Source organism: Cololabis saira, chromosome 22, assembly GCF_033807715.1.
Source record: "Cololabis saira isolate AMF1-May2022 chromosome 22, fColSai1.1, whole genome shotgun sequence".
Classification (NCBI taxonomy): domain Eukaryota; kingdom Metazoa; phylum Chordata; class Actinopteri; order Beloniformes; family Belonidae; genus Cololabis; species Cololabis saira.
In genome coordinates, this window is record NC_084608.1 from 22417606 (window position 1) to 22429958 (window position 12353).

General features: G+C 40.9%; 1 protein-coding gene across 6 annotated transcripts in view; it reads right to left on the reverse strand.

Annotated features, from left to right (window-relative positions):
* Nucleotides 1-12353, reverse strand: part of asap1b (ArfGAP with SH3 domain, ankyrin repeat and PH domain 1b) — a 76464-nt gene that overhangs the window by 41454 nt on the left and 22657 nt on the right. For all 6 annotated transcript variants that reach the window (XM_061713916.1, XM_061713915.1, XM_061713914.1 and 3 more), the window contains exons 2-3: nt 8706-8778; nt 2169-2314 (exon numbers count right to left, since the gene is read on the reverse strand). In XM_061713916.1, coding sequence (XP_061569900.1) covers nt 2169-2314; nt 8706-8778 — 219 coding nt within the window. The remainder of the gene's footprint in view (nt 1-2168; nt 2315-8705; nt 8779-12353) is intronic.

Here is a 12353-nt window from a genome sequence, read left to right on the forward strand (position 1 = left end):
GCGAGGTGGGAGCTTCGACACTCTCACAAGTGTTTGAGGTTACAAGTGGGGTTAGTAAACACTGCAGACTCTTTACCCCTACTCTCAGGTTGGTTTTGGTTTCAACTGACTGCACAGTCTGAAACGTTGTCCATCTGCTGTCTGATATAACCACAGTCACCGATACTGTTCAAAGGTAATGAGTCTTGACTGCAGAGGTTAGAGGTTCATAAACGTTTCTGTTGGACAGCTGGCACACAGCGGGTTTATGAAAACGTTCTTATTTTCCTTCTGGTGGGCAGAAATCGCTTCATTGAAATTGAAGAATATGAACCAAAACAAAAGTAAACGCTGTGAAAGAAAATCACTGAGCTGAAAGATATATTTTGTATTCGCTACCTGGATGCAGAGATCGCAGTGAAGTCAGTGAAGTCCATCAGATAGAAACCATAATAAACAGATGCCATGAAGTCATTCAAACAGTCATAAATCGTTACGTTGTAAAAATGTTGTGTAAAACAGAGCCAGAGTATAATGTAATATTTGACACAATTCCAACCAAAAACCAGGACTAAATGACTGAACGACTAACTGCTCTGGACACAGACATCAACACATCAGTTGAAGAAATCAAGAGGTGTTTGCGCTGTTTTCTCCTGATGGCTATTTTCAAAACTCTGAGGATTTTTAAAGGCAACATTTTGGAGTTTTTGGGAAGTTTATCACGTTACTAAGGAGAGGTGAAGCCATCCACTTCAAGAGAGACTCCTCCAGTCCCAGATCGTGGAGGGTTTGTCAGATGGGGCCTATTTATCCTCAGACCTTACTCAGGAACTGATGGTAAAATAAGCTCATTCCCAATTCCCTTGAAAGATTGGGGTGCAGGAAATTGAATGCCACAAAAAGCAAAAGATAGAGGTGTTTGAAATCTTTTCATGAATTGTAAAAATATGCAAAACACATCTGATGTTTGACAGTTTGGAAGAACTAAAACAGAAAACTCTCTCCTGGCCTGTAGAAGAATTAGCCGGAGCTCGACACGTCCTGCAGCTCCTGCTTTGCTCAGCACCTCCGACCGTTAGGATCAGCAAGGTCATTTACAACACTACTAAGCATTTAAGACCTTGTTGTTAGCCAAGTTCATGCAGACACACACTGAGCAGTCAAGGAAGTAAACAACACTTAACGGACACTAATGTGCTTCCTAAGTGCCTTTCTCGCATATAGCCAACATCGAATCAATCTTCCACTGGCGATCTGCCTGCAAACTTTAATCTTCCACACTGTCAATGCTTTTTTTTTTTTTTTTTGCTCTCTTGAACAACCTGATTCTCAGAAAGGAAATAAACATTGAAGATGGTCCAGGAAATCAGGACAGATCTGTTAGTGCAGTCCTCGTGGCGAAGCTGACAGCACATGTAGGACACCCAGGACGCCGTCTAGTCATCAATACTCATTTGTGGTACGAGCACACACCAGCCGCCCCTCAGGGTTTAACTATTGAAGTCGAAAAACTCAATGGGCGGCTCAAAATGGACAAAGAAAAAGAGGGAGAGAAGAGAAAAACAGAAACAGTATGCAGATCGTGCTGGCAGGTGACTGATTAGTATAGGTTTGTGGATAAACACACATGCACACGCAGTTGTTCCTGGTGCTGCCAAATGTATTTACGGAGTCTAATCTCGCTGTCAGACACACAGGAAGAAGAGAGAGGGGGGGATCTGACTCTCCTTCCAACAACAATCACTCACACAGGACTCTAACAGGACACATTATTCAACAGAAACGTCAGGGGAAATCCACGGCGCGCAGATAAGAGGCTGTGCGGAGGAAAAAATGTTTAATAAAATCAACGCTCTGAGGACGATATTTCCTGCAGTCCAGCTGTCCAGGGCCAACTGTGATGACAATTCAGCTTTCACACTTTGAGGATGTCGCATTCAGGTGGACAAACGCATATGTTTCAACCCACTTTCCACCCTTCACCTAATTTAATCCTAATCTCAACCTTAAACCCAAATCCTAAACCACTTAAGCACACAAACAAAACAAGCCGTGTATGGAAATTCTTGCTCTCTTTCTATCCTTTTAAGGATGAGACTACCATTACCGGCGGGTGCATTCAGCAGGATGGGCTCGCAGTCTCCAGGCAATTGATTTTCCTGTGAGTGCTGACGCGCTGCACTCACCAGGTTCTTCAGCAGAGCGGACAGCTCCTTGGTCAGAGAGGAGAACTTGACGAAGGCTGTCCCCAGGTCCGGGTTGTCCCGGCTGATGAAGTTGCTTCCAAACTTGTCCAGGGCCTGGGCGTAGTTTTCTTCATTTTGAACGTGGTCTGTTTTGGAAATTGAGAAAAGATGAGAAAGACTGATTAGTTTATCAGTCCTGAACTCTGGCTGATAAGCATTATTAGCTTATCTTATCTGTAGAGGGCTGGAGTTGGCCTGATGTTTTAAAAAGGTCCCTAAAAGACGTGTTGCCAGTGAGCCGTCTTGAGCGTACACCAGATAAGTCAGATGTTAAAGGGAAAAACTGCAGATTTTACTCAAAGACTTTTACAAGATGGAAAACCACCCACAGCATTTCTCCTCTTTATCAACACTCCATAAAAATTTTAAAAGAAAGGATGTTATGAATAATAAAATCGGTTCTTCTTATGAATTTCAGCTGCTTAACCGTTTTAGGCGGCCAGTCACACCAATTCAATTTCAATATAAAAAAATCAGTTACATTTCTCTGGATTCCACTTTGATATCCAGGAGTCGGTACAAACGGATGCCACTGGATACGTGCAGAATCAATCAGAGATACGTAGCATGTGGGGGCTAGGGATGGGCGGTATGGACTAAAAAACGTATCACGATCATTTCTGGCATTTATCCCAATAACGATAAAAATGACGATAAGAAAAATACCAATTCAACTCCACCTTTGTAACTATAAATCTATCACCACATTCAGTCTTTGGAGCCCCCAAATCACTGCTCTAAAAGATACTAAATGCTACTAAACTACACCAATTAAATTGAATTAATAAAAAGCAATTAAATGAGTTACACCTGTACTGCAAAACTCCGCCATGTTTGTTACACAAAAACCTCATCAACGGGAACCTTCCTTCCTTCCTTCCTTCCTTCCTTCCTTCCTTCCTTCCTTCCTTCCTTCCTTCCTTCCTTCCTTCCTTCCTTCCTTCCTTCCTTCCTTCCTTCCTTCCTTCCTTCCTTCCTTCCTTCCTTCCTTCCTTCCTTCCTTCCTTCCTTCCTTCCTTCCTTCCTTCCTTCCTTCCTTCCTTCCTTCCTTCCTTCCTTCCTTCCTTCCTTCCTTCCTTCCTTCCTTCCTTCCTTCCTTCCTTCCTTCCTTCCTTCCTTCCTTCCTTCCTTCCTTCCTTCCTTCCTTCCTTCCTTCCTTCCTTCCTTCCTTCCTTCCTTCCTTCCTTCCTTCCTTCCTTCCTTCCTTCCTTCCTTCCTTCCTTCCTTCCTTCCTTCCTTCCTTCCTTCCTTCCTTCCTTCCTTCCTTCCTTCCTTCCTTCCTTCCTTCCTTCCTTCCTTCCTTCCTTCCTTCCTTCCTTCCTTCCTTCCTTCCTTCCTTCCTTCCTTCCTTCCTTCCTTCCTTCCTTCCTTCCTTCCTTCCTTCCTTCCTTCCTTCCTTCCTTCCTTCCTTCCTTCCTTCCTTCCTTCCTTCCTTCCTTCCTTCCTTCCTTCCTTCCTTCCTTCCTTCCTTCCTTCCTTCCTTCCTTCCTTCCTTCCTTCCTTCCTTCCTTCCTTCCTTCCTTCCTTCCTTCCTTCCTTCCTTCCTTCCTTCCTTCCTTCCTTCCTTCCTTCCTTCCTTCCTTCCTTCCTTCCTTCCTTCCTTCCTTCCTTCCTTCCTTCCTTCCTTCCTTCCTTCCTTCCTTCCTTCCTTCCTTCCTTCCTTCCTTCCTTCCTTCCTTCCTTCCTTCCTTCCTTCCTTCCTTCCTTCCTTCCTTCCTTCCTTCCTTCCTTCCTTCCTTCCTTCCTTCCTTCCTTCCTTTACACAAAAACGTCATCAACGGGAATTTATCATTTTTACCGCGAGATGACAAATTCTTACCGTGGGGAATTTTTTTGACGGTTTATTGTGAACGGTAAAATATCGCCCATTCCTAGTGAGGGCACCAGACAGATCACTTGCAGTCTAGGTTCAAATCTCGTCCTGTGACTCTTTGATGTGCGTCTCCCCCTTCTCTGTGCCAATATTTCTGCCAAGCTACTTTGAAATAAAGGCCACTAGAGTCCGAAACGCAAAAAAAAATGAAAGAAATGTAGCATGTGGCAGAGCAACAACTAGGTTTGTATCAATAAAAGACACTTTGAACTTGAGTCGGAACGCCAGTGAATGTCCTTGGTCAGTTCGGCAGTAAAAATGTGTTGATCCACACAGTTTTTGGCAACTCTGCAGGTTTCTTGTGAATCTCTTGCACACCCCCATGTGAGTCGCCTCATAAATCCTGTCGCCGTTGTGGTTGTTTCGGTACATTCTGTACCAGTGGAAAAGTCTGGTGAATGAGAGGGCTACCAGATCCTTTTCCCAGGGGAGTATTTTTGTGAACTGAGTGACTACGGCTAACCAGGTGAGGTTGGACACTTTTGTATCGGTATTTCAGATTTCATAATGCACCGAATAGTTGCAGTAGGTGGTAGACTGGACCTGCAGACAGGTTAGTTTAGCACCTGCACTCTAATACAAGGCCAAACCACATGCAAAATATCGTTTGGCATTAAATTGGCGAAACATCCACGAAAACCACATCATCCAGGTAACAAGATAATTAGCTCCAAAAGTGATTGAACCTTCCACACATGTGCAAGGTTTCTGTATCATGTTAACCAATCAAACCCTCTGAAACTGGTGGATGGTGGACGGAGTCTCTCTTCCACTCAGGACAAGCTGGCCACCATTAAAGGATAAGAAAACATAATGGCTTCCATCTCATCTGAGAGCATCTTAGAATGAGCTCAAGGTTCAAACCTCAATATTGTCTTTGTTTTTACTGTCATGGAAGGCTTTTAGCTTAAGTGTAAGAAGTGCCTCAAGTTCCAGTGCATCCATTCTTCAATTGTCAGCATACTTTCTACATATACGTCATGAAAATAGTCTTGAATACACACAAAGGAGAAAGTAAACAACTGCAGGGTACAGGTGGAGCAGCTAGGTGTTTGCTCAAGGGCACTTCAGCCATGACTGGTGATAGAGTTGATCAGTGGTGATCAACACCTCTCCATCTCACTCTTTTTCTTTATCCCGCCTGTCAAACCAGGAGTTTGCCTGGTTTTCAGCTGAGACCTTTCTGGCCTATCTGACTCTTTTAATGATCACAGACGATAAAATCCTGACCATCTTTGTAACTACAGCGGTGGAACCTGCTTCATCCTTACTTCAGAAATAGTTATTCAATCACCTTCCTGACCTTTTCAGAAGTACACAACTTTAAAGTTAAAGAGCATATCTGTTTAAAAGAAGTAATAGAAAAGTCTCACTCTTATAATGTGCCGTGTTGCTTGTTTTCAGTTCAACAGTCAGTTTAAATTAGTCCCAAATCAACGGATTAAGTTTCCTTCTTAGAACGTATTAAGATCATCTGAACTGGATGGCTGGATGACGTTCACATATATGCAGATAGAAGCTGAATTTTATAACTTTCATTTGTCTTTTTTGTCCAAAAAAGATATACATTTACAAAAACAGTTAAAAGGAGAGAAAAATAGTGTTTCAGGTCTGGTATGTTCCTTTCTGTGTACTGGAGGTTTATTGGATCAGCGTTCATAACACAGATGTGACAGAAATACTGATGTGATCCTGCAATGGAAAGTTCTTTCATGTGACCAGCAAAAACAAGTAAAACAATAACAGACACGTGAAACCTTGCCCTGGGATTTCTGAGCTGCTCTCGTCCCGAGACTTTTGTTTTACTTGGGGATTCTGACAAGAGCAGGCCAGTTGATGCCAACATAACAGGTTCTTTCCCAGCGAGTAAAACTCTGCAGGAGCGGTCAGTCACACAGCAGCATCCCTCCGTCCTTGACACCGGAGAGGAGGCCGAGGGTGAAGGAGTTTACACTGATGCCAAATGTGCAGAGGAGACCTGAGAACGAGGTCAGGACAGACACGACCCCTGCAGAGCTTAGAAGCATGTTGAACTTACTTTAATAACAGCTGAAACACAAATACGGTCCAAACAGGGAAAGTGATATTTGGGATTTTTATTATTTGTGTCTTTTTAAGGATAAAGTTAATTTTATCATTTTATTTTATCATTTGAAATCTAAGATGTCTTCTGTTTTTAATACAATCATTCATTAACTCTCTGTTCAAGAGATTACAAAGTAACTGACTGGTCTGTGATTTTCAGAACGAAGTGAAACTGCATAAGAATATAGTTAAGAAAAAAACAAGTCGTTTATTGTGCTCCTTTGTATCAGAACTATATTATAGGACGACGGTGGGTTATTTCCACCTGGCAAATTTCCCATTAATGTAGCTATTGTGGCTCCGTGGGTGATGATAACTTTACAGTCTCCATCTCTGTGGCAGAAAGCTTGAAAAAAATAAATAAATAAAACAGATCAAAACACATTTAATTTGCTTGACATTGAATGAAATGGGATTAGCTACCTGAACAAGCGGAACTGCCTTTGCCATCTCCATTTAAGGCAAATGGACCTTCTTCTCCTACAAAGTATAATTTACCTGTTTACATTTTGCATTTTGTATGTATTTATTTTTTTCCTACTGCTGCTGCGGCTTAACATCAAAAGACAGTTACTGGTGAAACATGACCTTTTATTTTGAAAATTAAAAAAATGGAGTCAGTTATTTTCTCAATTGTATCATGATATATTATTTAGTAGCAGGAAGACAGATTGAACAGATACATGCTTAATATTAATGTAAGACTTATTTTCAATAGAGCTGCTTGCTTTATTTTTTATTTATTTATTGCTCTATTTTTGTTAAGGTTACCTTTTCAGTTAGATGTTAAATACTGCACTGAAGGCTACACCTTTTAATTAAAAGTGTTTGCTACATCATGTTTATGCCACAAAATAAATATCTCTAATTTAAAGCAGCACAAAGGGAAAATATCAATTTCAATTTAATTTGAAGGAACATGTGCTTCCTTGAAGTGGCTTTCATCTAACTCTTGCAGTTTTCCATCCCTGTGATCAGCAAAAAAACACTCTTTGGATTCCTGTCTCCTTTGTTTCTGGCAACAACTACGTATTGCTTTATGGTACTATGTCACACATCGACAATAATGCAACCAGCTCACAGAGCAGACAGAAGCAAGACAGAAAACGGGACAGGAACCGAGTAAATCTTGAACAGTGTCGCCAAAAGTGGTCCTTTGTGCTGCTTTAATCCAAATCATATCAAATACAGATTCATATTGTTGCAAGTGGCATGTTGTCCACATCCTCCAGCCCTAATATTGACAACATATCTTTGATATTTTTTGTTTTGTATTTCAATTTAATATCTTTTTTTTTTCTTCCACTAACCCCACATTTCCTAGAAGTGGATGTCCAGCCAAAACAAACCTCATAAGGACAACACACTGGAACTGGCAAACACCTCCCTTCACATGTCCGATGATTCAATTAAATTCAGCTTTATTTACCGGTATATCTCCAATCATGACAAATGTCATCTCAAGGTACTTCAACAATACAGCTCAACTTGATCCAAAGCAGTCCAATTAACACAAAGCCAATAAAACAACAATAATTATTACTTCACCAAGGAAACCAACAGATTGCATCAAACATTTCTTTGTTGCAATCCCCCGTCCGGATCAAGCACCAGGCGACCGTGGACAGACAAAACTCCCCTTTTAACAGGAAGAAACCTCCAAAACCAGACTCAGGAAGGGCGGCCATCTGCCTCCACCAGTTAGGGGTTGAGGTTACGTGAAATTACCTCAAGAGAGGGATCGCTTCCTATATCTTGCAGCATTTAAAATGTTTAATGGATGTGTTCATGAAAGACACAAGAAGTTACAATTGTTTGCTATCAGTTGAAGTACACTGCATTCCTCTATTTCTATTAATTAGATAACGATCAGATGCCATTTTATGTCAAATTAATGCAGAAAACCAATGGGCTTCCAAAGGGTTAAACATGTTCTTGCTACCGTCATTCAAGACTACACTCCTATCTGGGAGGCTGCTGAATTAATGTCTCATTGCTCCTTATCTCACCGTACAGGAAAACACATCATTTTAACAAGACTGACCCAAAGAAACCTGATTCAACTTTAACAGGCAGCAAACATGTTGAGTATATGTATATGTATAAGCTGCTCAAGTTCTTTTCCTCTGGTGTCTCGAATCCAGAGGAGTTCAAAGGCAGACAAAGATAAAATTACTCTTTTCTGTTGGGAACAAACAAACATCTCAAACTGTCAATTTGCAGGGAGGAGGCTGCGCTCGGAAATATTCAGTGGAAAATTACAGAGGATCCGAGTCACAGCAACCGGCACAACAAACTCAGGTGTTGATTTCTGGGACAGTCCGGATACAAGCACAATAAACCATCTGTCCCACAAAAGGCAGCGTTCCAGGCACGAGGAAACGGATCCTCATTTTTATTTGGAGGTATCTAAGGTAACTTTCCTCTGGAACAAATCCATCTCTTTTCCTCTTTTGGGGGAGAAGGATATAAAAAGTGCACAGAGGGACAACGCCTGGCATGATGGCATACAGTCTTACCTTGACCTGAGCTGTAGATCGCCTTCACTGACTTCTTCACCTTCTGCAGGGAGGTTCGGTCCTGGTCCAGCGCCTGAGAAGAATCAACATTTAGTGACTTAATCCATCAGATATTTTACACATTTTCATCAGAAAGCAACAAAGACATCTTAGATATTTCAAACATTAGGACACAAGAAATCAAATATTTGCTCAATAATCCAAAGTATGCATACTACCATTCATACAGCTAGACAGCTCACAAAGCTGTGCTTGACCTCACAGAGACATAAATCACTACATTTTGTCGTCAAACATGCAAAAGAAATAAGCAGCTACATCATTAAGAGGATATTTATCATTGTAAATGATTCAAATGAACCTTTGTTGCAGTGCGTCTCACTTTGGTGCGGCTTCAGAGTCAGCTTACAAACCTAAGCACCAGGGTTAAAATAATTATCAAACTCAATAGATCATATCAGCATGGCTACTCATTTAATTATCAATTCAAGTCTCGTCCGTTTAAGGAAGAGTTTACAGCTAATCATGACAAAGCTGCTTAAAAGTGACCCTTGAACTGAGTTAGCCTCCAACCCAAGAAATGCTGCATCACACGAGGATAATTCATCATCATAAACGTCACCCACATGCAAGAAAAAGTCCTTCAGTGGCTGAAGCGCTCAGGTCACGCCCTTCCAGAGAAAATACCAGCTCAATCTCCAGTTACGGCACATTCAAACACCTCATAACTCACGCATGTCCGTCACAAAAATAAACATTTAAATCACTTCAATCAAAACATTCATGATCCTTAGAAATGTCAACACACCTGTGTCTTGGGTTAATTCCAACCTAATTCCACAAAGATTTTAGTTTTTTTCCCACTGTTGTTTACTCATTTGTGCCTTATCATCTCTCAACATATGTTTGGTTTCTCTTTAAATAATGAAATATCTTTAAAACGGTACTTATCACAAGCAAGCATTCATTTTTTCACAGCAGTATATGGTGTAAACACATCTTGCCGATCCAAACCACGAGGAAAACACTGGAGGGAGGACTCGTCTCTCTGTGTTGTTGATTTGGTTTTGTTTTAAATATCAGCAGATGTGTCGTCATCCAGAAATGCCTTACCCTGCCTTTATCTTCCCTCAGGATTAATAAAGTGTCTATCTATCTGTCTATTTATCTATCTTAACTAGTTTTGGTTTATTTGGTTTTGTTGTTGATCACATATCCAAAGTATTTTTTTTTTTTTTTTTTTAAGATCTTGCTTGTTAAAACTTCTGTGTACACTCTCAGATGATTGATCGATCAATCCCACTCCAGCAGGTCTCAAGGATCATGGGACATGTTTTGTTCTAACAACAATTTCTGTGATCAAAAGGTCACGACAACGTAAACCTGGCAACACGGAAGGGAAGACCCACTGAAAATACACAGGGGGACAACAAGTCAAATCAAACAAAAATCCACCCAATACCATCCTCAAATCAAAGACACAATCAAAATAATCCAACTTTGACTTACTGATCTTTGTATGAAGGCTTCATCCACACAATCCTTTTGTCTGTTAAGATTGAAAAGTTTGAACTACAATGACTCCTTTTTTTTTTCCACTGAAGACGTCAGTGGGCAAGCTGTCTTAACCACGTCTTATCTGATACTTTCGTCCTCTTCACCTACACCATTTCCTTTCATCTGTCTGTCACCCGACTCATTCAGCCATCTACTTTGTCGAGCCCTCCCCCTCTCTCCGTCTCCTTGGTTAAAACGATTCAGTTACAAGTTTCCCAAGCGCTTATTAAAGTTATCATTTTATGGTGTGTTGACAGGTGTCAGAGTCAACTGTTTGGTTTGTTGTTTGTTTCTTTAATCACTTCCTCAGGTATGTTGAAATAAATATTGTATATGTGGAAAAAAAACCTGTCTTCCTCCTCATGTAGTTCAATCACTCCCCTTCGTCTTTGTATCAACAACTCAGATGAAATTTAACTTCTGCATTCATGAAATTCGGCCTCCAATCCTGTTTTTAATTTCAAGTTCTCCACATTATTTGTAATAAAATAAAGAATAACAATTATCCATTATTCTTTATCTGATGGAACTAGATTTGCTGTAGTTATAGTTCTTCTGGTGGGTTTGTAGATAATGTTTATGATCTAAATAAAAATCCAATTAGAGCAATTCTATCATCAGAAATAGAGACTGTTGAAATCTGTGTCTGTGTCTGTATGAATATATCTCTATATCTATATAATATCAGTCTATCCATCATCTCAAACTCAGTAACTTTGACACTTTGCATAACAAGTAAAGGGCAATACAGGAGAAGTGGAACGTCCCGTTTTAAGTGGCCAGGTGGAAAAGCCGTGGCGTGATTAGTTGGATACAGCTAGCCAACGTTCATTAGCATGGTGTTGGCAATACGGCATCACTTTAGACCGAAAAATCCCTGCAAAAATGCTCATTTATACAAGACTGCGGTTTCCAGAGGTGGCACGAATGTTGCAAAACAAAAATCACTAAAGCAACCTTATTAAGCATTTAAGGAGCCATTACGTAAAAAAACACAAGCTTTTTAAGGTCAATGGGAAAGATGGATGAACCAGCAGCAGACGCTGCAGCTTGCATTTCAGAAAGGAGAGACATTTCCCAAAGAGAGCCAGAAACCAGAGCAATGGCAGTCAAAACTTTAGAGGTCCTGTCAGTTGCTAGAAATGTTGGTATAGTTTTCCCAGGTCAGAAATGTATCTCTGAAACGGCTTATGACACTGGCTGTTCGTGTCAGGTAAAGGAGCAGAGAATCGGCTGTAGGTTGGACATTGGACGTCCGATGTGTTCAGATCGAAACAGATGTTTATTCGATGGGGCAGTGAGGACGTTTAGTCCATTGCAGATGGAGAAAACAGAAACACCAGAGCCGAGTTCAACCGTTTGCGTTCAGTCAGCTTAACAACCAGAACATGCTGCAGAACAACAGGATGAAAATCACCCGTCACATGTGATGCCAGTATCCCTGATCTATTTATGGCTTATATACTAGAAGAAAAAACTAAGATAATTGGAAAGCTCATAAAGGACAAGCGACACAAGTACATGTCTGCACTTCCTGCTGCTACTAAATAATTAAAAATGTCTGTATTAATAGTTTTCTTAATAGTTTATTCTGCCAGTGCAAATATCCAGAGAATGAAACCATAACTCTGCAATGTTCACAGATAATAAATGATAAACACATGCAAAAACACCAATACATCAAGGTCGGCCACTGAAAAGCAGAGGCGCACACGCAACAATGACCTAATTAAATTTCACAACGTAATTAAGCCGTCCTTGGCTTCTCTCTGACAGTTTTACATGGTACTTCCCCACTGATGTCGGCGGTAGTTTGCAGCCGCAGGGCCCGTTCTGCCCGGGGCGAGCCCTTTGATCCCCCTGCATATGGGAACAGACTCTGGCCACATACCTCCCAACACCGCCTTGTAACCTCGGCCCATGGTTCAAACTTAGACTCAAATAGGCGTTTTCTTTAAATGAAATGAGTTATTTAAGCAGACTCTCCTGTTATGTTTCGGGTTTTATGTAGTTATTTGCAGTTTGTTTGTCATTCACTCACTCATGCAGTTCTTTCTATTGTTACCCCACAGTTACATACAGTTTACAACT